This window comes from Populus trichocarpa, chromosome 15 (assembly GCF_000002775.5).
Source record: "Populus trichocarpa isolate Nisqually-1 chromosome 15, P.trichocarpa_v4.1, whole genome shotgun sequence".
In the NCBI taxonomy this organism is placed as follows: domain Eukaryota; kingdom Viridiplantae; phylum Streptophyta; class Magnoliopsida; order Malpighiales; family Salicaceae; genus Populus; species Populus trichocarpa.
Window position 1 is genome coordinate 3,221,342 of NC_037299.2, and position 16,941 is coordinate 3,238,282.

General features: G+C 38.2%; 1 protein-coding gene across 1 annotated transcript; it reads right to left on the bottom strand.

Annotated features, from left to right (window-relative positions):
• Positions 1-1,316: 1,316 nt before the first annotated feature.
• On the bottom strand, positions 1,317-11,533 carry LOC127904353 (uncharacterized). The gene is made up of 2 exons (XM_052447442.1): positions 11,293-11,533; positions 1,317-2,528 (listed from the first exon to the last, which is right to left on the bottom strand). The coding sequence occupies exons 1-2, from the start codon at positions 11,513-11,515 to the stop codon at positions 1,882-1,884; spliced, it is 870 nt and encodes a 289-aa protein (XP_052303402.1). The 5' UTR covers positions 11,516-11,533; the 3' UTR covers positions 1,317-1,881.
• Positions 11,534-16,941: the final 5,408 nt, after the last annotated feature.

Here is a 16,941-nt window from a genome sequence, read left to right on the forward strand (position 1 = left end):
TAAATTATGACCATCACTATTAATAGCCTAGTAACAAGCCACAACATACAACTAGTGTTGTCATTCATCCTCTTCTCCTCCTTACCAAAATCATGGCCAACTGTTCAATAACAATAACACCATTGCCCAATCAATACTAACACCATCACAGATTCCATCTAACACAGTAGCCTTCTCTCCTTAACAACCAAGCCTCTCGTGTTGCAACTCTTCATTCTCCATCCAATAAAAGGAAAATGATACAAATATATGTTTTCCCTTCCTTGATCTTCTTTTTTAGATGGCATTGGATTTCACTATTGATCTAGGAAGGAGAATGAGAAGAAGGTGCACTTGATCCAATAACATTATTCCACCCTCACTGAAGTGTGAAGCATATAAACCATAACCTTTCATGCTCTTGTCCATCTTTTTTCTATGACCTACAGGTGTCACTGTGTGCTAATTCAATTTTAAGCAACTTCAGCTGACTCTAGCAGCTCTTAAAGGTCGATTTCAAATCCTAATGCATTGATTTACTTGTTTTGAATAATTGGTAATATATTATTGATTTTTTCTGTGTGGATGTATTTGCTTGTTCGTTGTTGATTTCCTTTATGTAGATGTTGTGTTTGCCAGAATTGATTTGCTTTTGTCGAGTAATTTGTAATATATGGTTGATTTCTATGTGTGAATGTGTTTGTTTGTTTATTACAGTATTTGTGCTTTAAATTATTTAAATTTCATGAAGTGGTATAATTATATAGGTTTTTGTTTTTCCTTGTGTGATGTTTGTTGATCGTTAAAATTGATAAAAGGTCTTTGTTCTCGTGAAGTTGAAACTTTGTTATTTTTGTAATAAAGTAAATAAACACTTTCTTACAAATTTGGTTTAATGTTCATATTCTAAAAGTGAGGATTAGGTCTTTTTGTTAGATCGAGATCCCAAATCATTGTTGTCGCACGTCAAAAAAAAATATCATCCGCGCGACATCGGCTGGCGATTTTATCTTTTTGTTATTTTGATTTGATTGGTTCGTTGGGAGTCGCCACCTAGTATTTAATTGAGGGCTACTAGGAAACCTGATGTACTGGTCTTGTCAGAGATTCACGGGTAAGGGACTGGTTGTGGTTAGGGAAGGTATTAGCACCCCTAACGCACCCTACCTGAGGTAAGCTGCTTCGTGGACTTGATGCGTTTTAAAAAATAAAATTTTAGCCCAATTCTAAGGCTTTGATAAATCAGTTATTAGTCCCCAAAATATATATAGATACATGTTCTATATTTTTATGGGAAATACAACATGATTTTTATCTGTCCTTTAGATATTTGTGCATATAAATTAAAATATTAAATTCATTTTTTATTTGATTCAATAACATACATTAAAAAAATTCACAAACACACACACATCTCTTTTTCTATCATTGTTCTCCTTCTTTTCTTTCCTTTTCTTTTTTTTTATTCTTTTCGTACATCACATTACAAAATTATAAAAAATTTAAACACTAAACAAAAATTACATTACATAATTTAAAATTACAAAAACAACCCCTAAAACAGAATCAGGAACAGTGCAGCCACGGGTGAACAGTGTCGGAGGCTTCTGGGCGCCGGAACAGTGGCGGCGCGTCTCCTCCATGCGCCTCAGCCACTGGAGGCGCGTGGGTTCACGCGCCGCCGCAAAAACACAGCAGTGAAGCAGGGGGTCTGTAACAGCCTCCTCCCCTCTTCCCTTCCCTGCCGGCGGTGACATGCAAAATAAACCCAAAAACACAGCAAGCAGTTGATTTTAGTTTTTTTCTTTTTCGGGTTCCAGGATCTGTTTGTTTTCCGTTTTGGATCTGCTTTGTTTTGGTTTCGCCTTCTTCTCTGCTTCGTTGTTCTCTGCTGGTGGCCGGTTAATCTGTGGACGGCGCTGCTGTGGCTGGTCTGTGGGCGCTGCTGTGGCTGGTCTGTGGGCACTGCTGAAGCTGGGTCGGCCGGAGGAGGGTTGTCCCTTGCTGTCGCTGTGTTCGTGCTGGTCTGGAGAAAGCAGGCGGAGGCGATGGCTTGCCTCTGTGGAGAAGAAGCCGCTGCAAGGCTGGTGGGGCGGAGATGAAGAGGACAGCGAGGTTGCTGCTGGAGGCCGATCTGCGCCGATGAATGAAGAAATGGGTGTCCTGTCTGTGGAGAAGATGGGTGAAACTAGAAAGGGAGCTGTTCAATCTCTGTGGAGGAGAAAGGAGGCGGCTGTGGGTTTGTTGCCGGCTGCTGAGGAGAAGAAGAAAATCAAAGGGGAGGGGAGATGTGTGTGAGGGCTGTTCGGCTGTGTGGGTCTGTCGATTGAAGGGAAAAATAGAGGCGCTGAGGCTGGCGGAGCAGAGGGAAGTGGATGGCAGCTGTGAAGGGGGAAAATTTTCAAACTGGGGAGGGAGACGAAGGGGCTGGTCTTCGGGTGTGGTGGCAGGGGAGAAGGAGCTGAAAACGTGGGGAACGTTCTGCAGAGGGGGGAACGCTGGCGGTCCAGTTGAGGGAGCTGTGAGGAGAAGATAAAAAAAACCAAAGGGTGGTGGGGGGCCGGCCAGTTGAGGGAGCTGTGAGGAGAAGAAAGGAAAATGGTCATCAAAGGGGGAGGGGGTTCAACGGGGAAGGAAGAGGGACTGGAGAGCCGTAGGCCCCTGCCCACGGCTGTGAGGAAGAAGCCCCAAATGGAAAATCTCCCTCCCTCCACTTTGTAGCTGGGGATGAGCAGAAATAGGGGTTCTCCTCGTGATGGAGGAGCCTTCATTGTCGGCTGGAAATCAGGAAAAGAAGACCCTGGGTGGGGCTGAGTCCCTGATTTTCAGCCGAAAGAAAGGGATCAAATGGTCTTGGGCCAGGGGGAACGGCTAGTTTCGGGTGAAGAAAAAAGTTTTTTTTTTTTTTTTTTTTGTGTTGCCTCCCCCTCCGATATTCAAAATTCCCTATGCATAGGTAAATAATTGTTTGGGCCTCAAAATTGATTCCTCAACTTTCTTTTTTTGTAAAATTTGATTTTTCTTAATTTTTTTGTATTTTTTTGGAAACGAGCAAATCAACGTCGACTCAAATGAGGAAAGTCAATGATTTTAAAATTAACGCGTTAAAAGTTGAACGCGTTCGAAAGACCTTTGAAAATTTAAATTCTTTTGAGACGATGCTAAAAATGCTAAAAACGATGCAAATGTATTAAAAATGTATTTTTTGGGTTTTCAATGCTTTTCGCTATTTTTGGATTTTTTCTGAAAATTTATTAAAACATGGGTCAAAAATTGGGTAGCAACAGATGCCCCCTCTTTACAATGCTTACGAAGCAAAACTCCTCAATGTTTCGCATAGTAAGCTTTGTAAAGAAAAACTCTAAATGTTTCTTTGCTTTTTTTTTTTTGTTGTTAACTTGAGATCCCATCTGGCGATCTCCTTTTTCAAAACCAAAGAATGTGTGTAGCTCGGTCAACCTGAAATCCCATCTGGCGATTCCCTTTAACCAAAGCTACATGAGATCCCATCTGGCGACCTCATTAAACCAAAACAAAGAATAAGTGTGTAACTCGGTCAACCTGAAATCCCATCTGGCGATTCCCTTTAACCAAAGCTACATGAGATCCCATCTGGCGACCTCATTCAACTTGAACTTAAAAAATGTGTGGTAGCTCGGTCAACCTGAAATCCCATCTGGCGATTCCCTTTAACCAAAGCTACATGAGATTCCATCTGGCAACCTCATTCAACTGGAACTAAAAAATGTGTGGTAGCTCGGTCAACCTGAAATCCCATCTGGCGATTCCCTTTAACCAAAGCTACATGAGATCCCATTTGGCGACCTCATTAAACCAAAACTAAAAGATGTTACGTAACTCGGTTAACCTGAAATCCCATCTGGCGATTCCCTTTAACCAAAGCTACATGAGATCCCATCTGGCGACCTCATTAAACCAAAACAAAGAATGTGGAACAAATGGTCTCATTGTATGGGTGCCGAACCCAAGAAAAATGATGGTCTCATTGTATGGGTGACGAACCCAAGAAAAATGATGGTCTCATTGTATGGGTGACGAACCCAAGAAAAATGATGGTCTCATTGTATGGGTGACGAACCCCAGAAAAATGGTGGTCTCATTGTATGGGTGACGAACCCCAGAAAAATGATGGTCTCATTGTATGGGTGACGAACCCCAGAAAAATAATGGTCTCATTGTATGGGTGACGAACCCAAGAAAAATGATGGTCTCATTGTATGGGTGACGAACCCAAGAAAAAATGATGGAAAACGGTCTCATTATGATGGGTGACCTACCCAAACGGAAAGAATGTGAAGTGCGGTCTCATTATAATGGGTGACCTACCCAGGTGGAAGATAGAAAAAATGTGAAGTGGTCGCGTTATAATGGGTGACCTACCCAGATGGAAGATAGAACAAATATGAAGTGGTCTCATTGTTATGGGTGACCTACCCAGGTGGAGGATAGAACAAATATGAAGTGGTCTCATTGTTATGGGTGACCTACCCAGGTGGAAGATAGAAAAAATGTGAAGTGGTCTCATTGTTATGGGTGACCTACCCAGATGGAAGATAGAAAAAATATGAACTGGTCTCATTGTTATGGGTGACCTACCCAGATGAAAGATGAGAAAAATATGAAGTGGTCTCATTATTATGGGTGACCTACCCAGGTGGAGGATCGAAAAAATATGAAGTGGTCTCATTGTAATGGGTGACCTACCCAACTGAAAGATGTGATGTGACAAGTGTGAAAAATGGGACTTACCTGGCGAAGTCCTGAAGGGATGATAGAAGAAGGGCCGGAAAACTTAGTGCTTCTTGATAATTCTTGATCGCAGGGTTTGAAAACTCGATGCTTCCTGATTGCAAGGTTGATCTTTTCATTTCTTTGAGATTTTCCTAACAGTAAGGTTTATCTCTCATCTTCTTCCCGTTCCAAGGTCACAACATGATTCTCTGTCATTATCAGCTCAATGATTCTCTTTTTTTTCTCTTTTTTTTTCTCTTTTTTTTTGGTCCCCAATCTTGCTAAACTACATTGAGGATTTTTCCTGCAACAAAATAAAAAATATGTACAATGTTTTAACGTTAGCTGACATGCATGCATCCTTACCTGATTCGAAATATAGGTCCCCCCTCTTCGATGTTCCATCATCACAGGGTGCCTTTGTTTGCATTCCAAAGCTTTATTTGTCCTTCCCATGTACTGACTCATTCGTGTGCTAGCCATCCACTCAGTTGTAAGTGCAGTGCCCAATCTAGGCTGTCCACAACAATTACTGCTCTTGCTGTTTATCAAGCTTGACTCTGCCCCCCAAGTGCGGTGTTGCTTGATTCATCATGCAGGATTTTCTCTCCTGGATTCTTCTGAAAATTATCTTTCGATTGGTTGTGTGCATCATGCCAACACCCATCAAGATTGTTAATCAGTCATGAACTTGCCTCCAGTTGAAACAATACTTTTCAAGTATATGTTATCATCAGTCTTCATGGAAATCATCCAGTCGTCCAGACATACATCTCATAGCTTGCAGTGAAAGACTCATCGTTGTATGCTCAATGGTCTTACTCCTGAATTCCTCTCAGCTTGTTAAATCAGATAGTGGAAAGAAATGTCTCGACATGTCTCGACATCATCAATGATGTTCATGTTATCACCCATATTCATACGGTGAAGTGCGCATTGAGCTCCAAAACATATGGTCCCACAGTCAGTCTTGGTGGTGTGCATCTTTCTGACATTCATTCTAATGCAACTATGAGATAACATCTGTCATAGCCATGTTTCAAAGGGTAACCCCAAGATGAAGATAATAAAATGCCCTTCAAGTGCAGCGTTGCTCATCAATTGCTGCTGAAGTTCACTAAATCACTGATTGTCTTTGAACAACATTGCCCCCAGTAATGATCTGAATGCTTGTTCTGCTGATTAACTTTCTTTAAACACCATTGTCCTCAGTGCATTGATTCATCATTTGATCATCTTTCATTGCCCTCAGTTGATCTGAATGCTCGTTCATCTGTTTATACTCAACAAGTTTTTTTTCTTTGTCATTTTCAGATGCTAAAAACTTTGATGGACTTTGACGACTCATCATCTGATTTTTCTTTGTCCCCAGCTGATCTGAATACTGATTGTTTTCCTTCTCAGGGTCCACTGTATTGCCCCCAAGTGGTCAACTTTTCAAGGAGTGTCAAGAAGTGTTGATGTCATTCTTGTCAAGGATTTTGCAAATTTGGTCGATGTTCTTGTTGTTTAACAATCTTTCTTGTTATGGAATCAACTCTCATATTTCAAAGATCATGTCAATTCAAGTCTAATTGTTGAAATGAAATCAGAGAGATGTCAGTTTTTTGAAAATCAAGTTTCTTCGGTCAAAGATCCAACACACGTTATTCGAAATATACAGTCCTTTGATTGTCATGTATTTTGAAAACAGAAAGTGACCCATTGTAAGACTAAAATGGTTTTTTTTTTTTTTCATGGTTCTTTGTATCCATTTTAGACTCTGATTTCGGGTATATCTTTTGATGGTCTATGATGAGGTGACCTTCTGTGAATTTCAAAAAACAAAAGACTCAAGTCAAAACTTGAGGACTCATCAAAAAAGATTGTTTTTTTTTTAACACCAATTTTATCAGCATGCATAATAACCAGTAGCTTAATCCATGAAGCTATGACTCTTATGGAAAACTCTTCAAGTTTTGAGATCGCCATTTATCGGTTCAGATTGCTTACTTGATCAAAAAGGGCTTTTAAAAGCACGTAATGTAGGCTATGGTTCATGGCTTATGAAAGAAAGGAAAATTCAGGCTCAAAAGGTGTTTGAGGGTTTCAAAGACCTAGGATCAACATCAACTATTCATCAACTCTCTTTCTCGTTGTCGTTGTGGAGAAAGTGACATATAACCTTGTTAATCCCAAAGATCAGAATTCTCTTAACATAGGTCATAATGTAAATCCAACTTTTTCTATGGTGAATAATCGATCTAAAAACTTTTGAAGACACTAAAGGCTTTATCCTAGACGCACCAAAAGACATGAAACTTGATTTTTTTGGTGTTGACTTTTGACATTTGTTGTGTCTTTCTTCCATTGAAACCTCTTTTGCCCCTCTTAGAATTGATAGGCATTCTCCTTCATTTCCACTTTTTTTTTTTTTTTTACATAACCTTCCTCAAAGTTTTCTTGGATGGCCCTCAATCTATGGCTTTTCTTGTTCTCCCTTTCTCAACCATTGGGCTTTTATTCTAAGCCTTTCTTTTATCATTGATTCTATCAGTGTCTTCATCCTTCCTAATAACATATCTCTCATTGCCCCCAGTGTGGGGTGTGATCCTAGTCAAGGTTTCTTTTTGAAAGAGAATATTTTACCAGGCTCAAAATAGGACTGCAAGGGATATAATCTTTAGAAAGTGAAGGGATATCGAAGATGACCTTTTCTCATTTCAAGCAAGGTCGGTTAGAATCGATAAATTTTGACCTCATCTAGTGTAATGATTTGGACTTGTAAGAGTCATGATTCACGAGTCCATAACTACCGAATCCACTACATGTCATTATGCATACTGCTAAAACTTAGTTATATGATGTGTGGTTCAGTTTCAGGAGGTATGAGTTCAAAATTGATTGGTCACCTCATGTCATTTTCAAGCATGAGTTATTTCTGCAATCAAAACACTTTTAATGTTCATGATTAAACTTTGCATGTTGGAGTTTGATCAAACATATTTTGTAAAAATACCCTTTGAAAGAAGCATCTCTTGATTTCAAAACAACAGGAAGACAAAGGAAAGACATGTTTCGTTCAAGGATGAGATGTGACCCCAAAACAAAATGCAAGATGGCAAAAATTCCATAACAAAAATGATTGACAGTTTAACCCCTTCTTAGATCAGCCTCTTTGGCAATATCTCTGTTTTGCCAAGCAATTCCGATCACTCGTCATTCTGAGGATGTTCTGGCGACAAAATGATCGATGACAAGCTCCTTCACAGATTGAGCTCGATTCTTGAAACTCTTGCATTTGTTCAACTGAAATGGTCGAGGACCCCACCATGACATCCCATCTCTTGTCTGGATTATACCACCTAGAAAATGATGGTTGCATGGGATCTGTCAGAGTCAGGAAAAAGTCTGGAATCTGGCAGATGTTAGTAGTCCAACTTGGGTGGCAGAAAGATGTCAATCTTGGCAAAGACACTTGAGTAGCTGGTGCTACAGTGAGACTTGACTAAACCAAGTAACTATGGTTTCTCATCTTCAGAGTCATCTCCTGATTCATCTCTCATCATTGTTCTGGAATTCTTGACAGAACCTTCAATCCTTCTCATCTTCATAGCTAGCTTAATTCTTTCGATGATCTTCACAACATCATGTCATTCTTCCAATGTTGTTGTGGTCGTTTGTGGATTGTTGGAAACCTTCCAACAGCTAGGTAATCTTGCCAGCGCATAGAATCATGCAGCGCTATCACTGTCAATGTGTGAAATGAGGCATTGTTTTTGTTGGAGGAGAAACTGATGAATCTGAAACTCCTTTGTCTCCTCTTCGATTCCTCACTGACGGCGCATCAAACAGACACCTATAGAGGGAGCTCTGCTCTGTTGAAGTTTCAATCTTCTTTCTATTTTTCAGCCGAGGTTTGTCTCTTTTCCCTTCTTTTGCATTTTCAAGCTAACACCGATGAGAGAAAATTATAGATGATCAGAAACTATTGCATCCCTTCTTGGATTCTCCACTTGCAGATCTACAAACAGGTTTCTGCAGAGAGAGCTCTGCCACGGTGAAGTTCTATATTTGCTCCTGTTTTCTAGCTACTGAAGGCATTGTTGTTGTTGTTCATTAGTGAAAAGGAGATGTAACTTCAATGGGACATGGACAAGCAGTGTTTCCACAGAAGATTGTGCAGACATTCTCTTTCCATTTGATGCTTAACACTTGTTCAAGGAGATCTGAGTCTAGCTACTTTGATGCTCTCAACTCCCCTTTGATAATGAGCTTCTCTTTGACTCCTTTCTTCATTTCTCATCATCCTTGTTCAATCAGGTGTAGCAAAGCTCGGATGGGGGAACCTATTTTTCCTCCTGGTACATGCATGATAAATGTATGAACATGTAATCTATATGAAGAACTCGCCCTTCGAGGGGTGACATATGGTCGTAACTCTTGTATGATGAAACAAGAATCTTGATTCTTGCCCAAACTCTACAATGAAAATTTTCTGAGTGACGGCCATTGGGTCACCCAAAAGTCTTGAGTTCAAGATGCTTCAAGAAGGGTTTGCCCTGATGCAAAACAATGTATACGGAGCACACATCCTAAAGGCAGGTTCTAATCTTTTTAAGTGAGACAAAAGGTAGGTTTACTACTTGGTCTCTAAAAAGGGTCTCTTGTTGTCCCAGTGATTGCGCTCGTGGAGGCAATATGGGGGCTTGTAGGCAATGAGATGGCACATGTCCAACTATTACCAGTCTAAGCACTCAACGAAGAGTTGGGGTTTACACAAACTTAAACCTTGACTAAAAGTCATAAGGTAAGCTGTTAGTCCCCCTCCTAACCTGAAGCTTGTGTGTGCTAAAAATTAAAATATGTGATGCATGAAACAATTCTACAAAATGCATGAATAAAACAAAAAAATAAAAACAAGACAAAAATGCAAAAACATAAACACATCAAATACACAAAGCTTAGTCCAATAATGTTGAAAACAATACCTTCCTCAGTGGAGTCGCCATTCTGTCGCACGTCAAAAAAAAATATCATCCGCGCGGCATCGGCTGGCGATTTTATCTTTTTGTTATTTTGATTTGATTGGTTCGTTGGGAGTCGCCACCTAGTATTTAATTGAGGGCTACTAGGAAACCTGATGTACTGGTCTTGTCAGAGATTCACGGGTAAGGGACTGGTTGTGGTTAGGGAAGGTATTAGCACCCCTAACGCACCCTACCTGAGGTAAGCTGCTTCGTGGACTTGATGCCTTTTAAAAAATAAAATTTTAGCCCAATTCTAAGGCTTTGATAAATCAGTTATTAATCCCCAAAATATATATAGATACATGTTCTATATTTTTATGGGAAATACAACATGATTTTTATCTGTCCTTTAGATATTTGTGCATATAAATTAAAATATTAAATTCATTTTTTATTTGATTCAATAACATACATTAAAAAAATTCACAAACACACACACATCTCTTTTTCTATCATTGTTCTCCTTTTTTTCTTTCCTTTTCTTTTTTTTTATTCTTTTCGTACATCACATTACAAAATTATAAAAAATTTAAACACTAAACAAAAATTACATTACATAATTTAAAATTACAAAAACAACCCCTAAAACAGAATCAGGAACAGTGCAGCCACGGGTGAACAGTGTCGGAGGCTTCTGGGCGCCGGAACAGTGGCGGCGCGTCTCCTCCATGCGCCTCAGCCACTGGAGGCGCGTGGGTTCACGCGCCGCCGCAAAAACACAGCAGTGAAGCAGGGGGTCTGTAACAGCCTCCTCCCCTCTTCCCTTCCCTGCCGGCGATGACATGCAAAATAAACCCAAAAACACAGCAAGCAGTTGATTTTAGTTTTTTTCTTTTTCGGGTTCCAGGATCTGTTTGTTTTCCGTTTTGGATCTGCTTTGTTTTGGTTTCGCCTTCTTCTCTGCTTCGTTGTTCTCTGCTGGTGGCCGGTTAATCTGCGGACGGCGCTGCTGTGGCTGGTCTGTGGGCACTGCTGAAGCTGGGTCGGCCGGAGGAGGGTTGTCCCTTGCTGTCGCTGTGTTCGTGCTGGTCTGGAGAAAGCAGGCGGAGGCGATGGCTTGCCTCTGTGGAGAAGAAGCCGCTGCAAGGCTGGTGGGGCGGAGATGAAGAGGACAGCGAGGTTGCTGCTGGAGGCCGATCTGCGCCGATGAATGAAGAAATGGGTGTCCTGTCTGTGGAGAAGATGGGTGAAACTAGAAAGGGAGCTGTTCAATCTCTGTGGAGGAGAAAGGAGGCGGCTGTGGGTTTGTTGCCGGCTGCTGAGGAGAAGAAGAAAATCAAAGGGGAGGGGAGATGTGTGTGAGGGCTGTTCGGCTGTGTGGGTCTATCGATTGAAGGGAAAAATAGAGGCGCTGAGGCTGGCGGAGCAGAGGGAAGTGGATGGCAGCTGTGAAGGGGGAAAATTTTCAAACTGGGGAGGGAGACGAAGGGGCTGGTCTTCGGGTGTGGTGGCAGGGGAGAAGGAGCTGAAAACGTGGGGAACGTTCTGCAGAGGGGGGAACGCTGGCGGTCCAGTTGAGGGAGTTGTGAGGAGAAGATAAAAAAAACCAAAGGGGGGTGGGGGGGCGGCCAGTTGAGGGAGCTGTGAGGAGAAGAAAGGAAAATGGTCATCAAAGGGGGAGGGGGTTCAACGGGGAAGGAAGAGGGACTGGGGAGCCGTAGGCCCCTGCCCACGGCTGTGAGGAAGAAGCCCCAAATGGAAAATCTCCCTCCCTCCACTTTGTAGCTGGGGATGAGCAGAAATAGGGGTTCTCCTCGTGATGGAGGAGCCTTCATTGTCGGCTAGAAATCAGGAAAAGAAGACCCTGGGTGGGGCTGAGTCCCTGATTTTCAGCCGAAAGAAAGGGATCAAATGGTCTTGGGCCAGGGGGAACGGCTAGTTTCGGGTGAAGAAAAAAGTTTTTTTTTTTTTTTTGTGTTGCCTCCCCCTCCGATATTCAAAATTCCCTATGCATAGGTAAATAATTGTTTGGGCCTCAAAATTGATTCCTCAACTTTCTTTTTTTGTAAAATTTGATTTTTCTTAATTTTTTTGTATTTTTTTGGAAACGAGCAAGTCAACGTCGACTCAAATGAGGAAAATCAATTATTTTAAAATTAACGCGTTAAAAGTTGAACGCGTTCGAAAGACCTTTGAAAATTTAAATTCTTTTGAGACGATGCTAAAAATGCTAAAAACGATGCAAATGTATTAAAAATGTATTTTTTGGGTTTTCAATGCTTTTCGCTATTTTTGGATTTTTTCTGAAAATTTATTAAAACATGGGTCAAAAATTGGGTAGCAACAATTGTCTTAAGTCTTAGTAGTCCTTTTCTTTTAGTAACAAAAGCATATATACCAGTTTAGACAAATTCTTAGCATAAATTCACAATAGGTACCTTTTTATCATAAAAAATAAGCATGAAGCAAGTTACTTTAAGTAAGATATTTTCGGGTGATTTTCATCTTTCTTTTAACATAACCTACCATTTACCTAGAACTACTAAAGACTAGTTAAGACTTTTAGTTACCAAAACTATTTTTTCTTATCTTACCTTACCAATCCTAATTAGCTTGTCAAGATATCCCCATAACACATAATGGTTAATTTTGTGCTTTGGATTAACCATGGCTTAAAAAGAACGCAAACATGTTGCTCGTGTAGTAGAGGATAAAGATGTCCCCTCTTGGGAAAGAGATGTTTAGTAACGAGTGATAAAAGACATACAAAGACAGATTGCATAATTGACCTGTTAGTTGGCGGAGGTAGAGAACGTGTGAGATCATGATAAGAGTGATCGCCGACCCATGGTTAGTTTTAAGATTCCATTTTGAAGGTGTGAGCAATGAAGGCAACCTTTTGATTCCTTGAAAACAACATAAATCGACTATTTGTTTAATTTAGTATTTATCTGACATAGAAGATGTTAATAATATTTAAAAAAAAACAAATTGATCATGATTGATTTACTATAATTATTAACAATGATAATGATTGTCCATGGTCAATTGACCATGATTGATGAAGTTAAGTATGATTGATTGATCATGTTTTTACATGCATGATAAATCTAATTAGAATTAGTATATTTTTGCATAGATATTTTAATTTTGCTAGTTAAGTAGCATTTTCATGTTGTTAATTGAACTAAACAATTTGAAACAACTCAAAAAGGAATAACAAAACTAAGCAATTTCCTTCTTGATAAAGACCATACTGCTCATATGAGTGATTTTGGTCTGACAACGGTTATATTAGCTACCATAGCTAAATCAGTTTCTGCCAAAGTTGTCAATTATGTTCTGTTCTACCCGAAATAACCAATATATGCAATCTAAGAAAAATAAAACAACCCAGAACAAATTTCATCTATATCTGAATATTGGTCTATTCTGAATTTTTTGGCTAAATTTTAAGTGTGATATTCTAGTTTCATTCCACGTATTTTATTCCGTGAATAATGTTTTTCTTTTTAAATTTATGTTGTTTACTCTAATTTTATTCTTCAATACTTGGATTATTAGAAATTGAACTTCATAATTTATTATGGTTTTTTTCCTTTATGGTTATCTTAGTCTCATGACCTATATTATAGGTTTGGCTGATTAACCTAGTTGACTTGAGTTTTTTATCTATTTTTTTAATTGATATGTTTTTCCAGTTTCATCATTCAACATCTTTAACATTTGGTTGATTATGAATTAGTCTTTTTCATTTACTTCATTTTGTTTTCTGTGAAGTTATCCTAGTCTCATGACCTGGATCACTGGTTTTACAAGTTAACCCGAGTAGTCTTATGTCGTTTTATTATGTCATTCTTTTAGATTGATTTTGTTTTTCAATTTTATCATTCAACAATAGGTTTATTGGAAATTAAGCTTCATAATTTGTTTTAATTTATTTTATTTGAATTTATCATGGTATCATGACCCGGGTTATGAATTTATAAGGATAACATGGGTTGACATTGTTTGAACCAATAAATTATCGTCTTAATATTTAATAAAAGGATGTCATCTTGAATTTATTTTAAGTTAAACTATATTTTTACCAATCGTATAGGTTGTCTTTAGACTCGTCAAGTCAATTAGGTCACATCAGGTCAACTCCTATATAATTTAATTTTTTTATACTAAAAAAATATTAGCTACACCTGGATGTTTCTTTTTATGTTAAAAAAATTAATCTGACCCGCGGTGGAGCACAGACCAACAATCTAATAATTACTAAATAGAAATATTTAAATTTTAACATTATGTTTGAAATTTGAATTGCATAATTTCAAGTTAACTTACTTTTGAATTTGAAATGAAATTATGTTGATTTAATATATATATATATATATATATAGCCTCGAAACAGCACACCAAAATGCATAGAAACTGAAATGTATTTATTTGTTTACTAGAAGTTGATTTATTGTTTAACTATCGTTAATTTCCATGATTTGTGGCATTAAGTGTTTGCTGTTAATTTATTTGTCAAAATTAAGAAAAGGCATCTTTAGGAGTCAACCATGTGTTTTACCATTTGACTTTACCATTTGACTGCACACTTTATAATACTTGTACACATTTTAAAAATAGATCAAAGGTAAAAGATAAAATGCCCTTGCTAAACCCAAACATTTTGGAGCTTTTATACAATAATAATATATAAATATAGAAAATGAGATGGTGGGATGTTTATTTAATTATTACACACCTTTATTAAATTAAATTCTTCTTTATCCACGTGTGATGCATTTTGTGATTTAATTTAATTATATTATTTTTTAATGTAATATATATTTGTAATGTTTTTCATGTTATTGAGATAATAAAAGATTTAAACTAGTCAAGTTTATAATGGTTTTTAAGCCTCATAAATTTATTCTAATTAGGAGTGAGATGTTTGTGGACAAGAGATACTTAAGTGATGGGCTATCAAGCTTAATCTTATGACTATTGTACACAAAAAAATCATTAAAGCTATTTTCCTTATTTATTTAGTTAAGTCTTTCGATCTATTCTATTGAAAAAAATAGTGAGCCTCTAAATTTAATTCATATTAATATTTATTATTTGAAATTTGTGCAAAAAAAGATAGGGTTAAAAATGCATTATCTAAGAGACGATGGCTAGAAAGCACACTCGGAAGATAAGAGATATGGCTGAAAATTGTATTGTCTGGAATACAAAGGTTGAAAAGCGTACTCGAAAGAAAAGAGATAGGATTTGTAAAGAAAAAGATGATCTTTGTGAAAACTAAAAGATTTTTTGAAGTGGTATAGTTGTATCAGGCAACCTGTCAATTGGTAAAATTCAAAGATTTTTGAAATGGTCAAATTTTCATGGGTGACTTGCCTAGATAAAAATGTGAAGGTTTTTCTAAATGGTCTTATTATAATGGACGACCTACCCATGTGAAAAATACAACGATTTTTCAAAGTGATCTCATTGTAATGGGCGACCTGTTCAAGTGAAAAATACGACTTACCTGGCAAAACGTTTTGGCCACGGAAGTCTTGAAGGATGACAAGATAGGGCTTGAAGGCGTGCTATCTAGGAGATGAGAGCTTAAAGGGGAAAGAGATAAGGCTCGAAGGCATACTATCTAATAAATGAGTTTATTCGACCTTCCAAAGCTCTATATGGTGCTCTAGTCCTCTTTCAAAAGAAGGCAAATGGGAGTCTTCGTATGTGTGTGAACTACCGAGCACTTAGCATGGCAACCATAAAAATAAATATTCAATTCCTTTAATTCAGGATTTGATGGACAGATTGTATGGAGCCTCTATTTTTACAAAGTTGGACTTGCAATCGGGATATTGGCAAGTGTGGATTACTGAGAATGATGAGCATAAGACTACTTGTGTGACGAGGTATGACTCATATGAGTTTTTAATTATGTCATTCAACCTAACAAATGCTCCAACAACATTTTGTAATCTCATGAATGATGTTTTATATGATTTCTTGAACAACTTTGTTGTAGTCTACTTATATGACATTGTAGTCTATAGTAGAGGAATTAAAGATCATGTAATTCATCTTTTTAGAGTTCTAAGTAGATTGAGGGAATATGAATTATATGTAAAGAGGAAAAAATATGAGTTTGCAAAAACTGAGATTATGGTCGTAGGCTATTTAATTAGGGAGGGACATGTGAAGACAATCATGGAATTGAGATCTATTTTGGGGCTTGCAAACTATTATAGACGATTCATTGAGGGTTATAGTAAGAAAACAACTTATCTCTCAGATCTTCTAAAGAAGAATTAGAGATGGGAATGGTGAGTTGATTGCCAATAGGCCTTTGAAAAGCTAAAGACAACTGTAGCATCAGCTCTAGTCTTGGGGCTGCTAGATTTTAAGAAGCCATTTGGAATGCATGTTGATGCTTCGGATATGATTATTGGGGTAGTTGTAACAGCCCAGACCAACTTTGGATTGTCATATCTCATATCGGCGGGTGAGGGATTGATAGTTGGCCTTATTAAGAGTGCTGATTGCTAACTTGTTATACTCGTTTTGGGGCGTCAGGCTCAAATTGTGGGCTCACGTCACCAGGAACAAAACTGTGAGGGCGGTAAGGCCCAAAGCGGACAATATATGACAAGTTGGGTCGGGCTGTTACAGTAGTGCTGGTACAATATGGATATCTGATTGCTTTTGAGAGTCAAAAGTTGAATGATGTTGAACATAAATACTCGATCCATGAAAAGAAAATGACGGCAGTAGTGCACACTGCCTTGGCATATGGAGAGTATATATGTTGGGACCAAGATTCATTGTCAAGACCGTTAACATTGCTCGCCTGATCTATTTTTTTTTTTTTACTGTTTTCAAAACAGCGTTGTTTTTTGGCTTTAGGGTTTTAATTTAAGAATTTGGTCAAAGTTTAATTTAGTCCTTCGGCTTTTTATTTCTTTTAATTGCACTCCTGAATGGCCTGGAACTTTTAATTTTATGCAATTTTGCTCTTGCTGAACTTCAGCATAAGCCTCAAATTTTAGCACCTTTTTTATTTTGGTTTTTGGTTTCGGATTTATACAACTTGACCCTTAATTGAGCATTAAACTTTTAAATATCTTCAATTTCACCCCTGATTTTGATCAATTTAGTCCCCAGAGTTCGGCGCCTCTTTCAAAAAGATTCTTGGGTACGAATTTCTTCAATTTAACCTTTAATTGACTCTAAAACTTTGATTTTCTTGCGATTTTACCTATGATTCGAACCA

Bases quoted from the DNA above. Each gene is read 5' to 3' on its own strand.
- LOC127904353 (XM_052447442.1), bottom strand. From the start codon at position 11,515: ATGAAGGCTCCTCCATCACGAGGAGAACCCCTATTTCTGCTCATCCCC. The intron at 2,529-11,292 runs CTTTGGTTTTTT...GCCCCCCACCAC, and splicing joins CTGGCCGCCCCCCCACCCCC to CCTTTGGTTTTTTTTATCTT.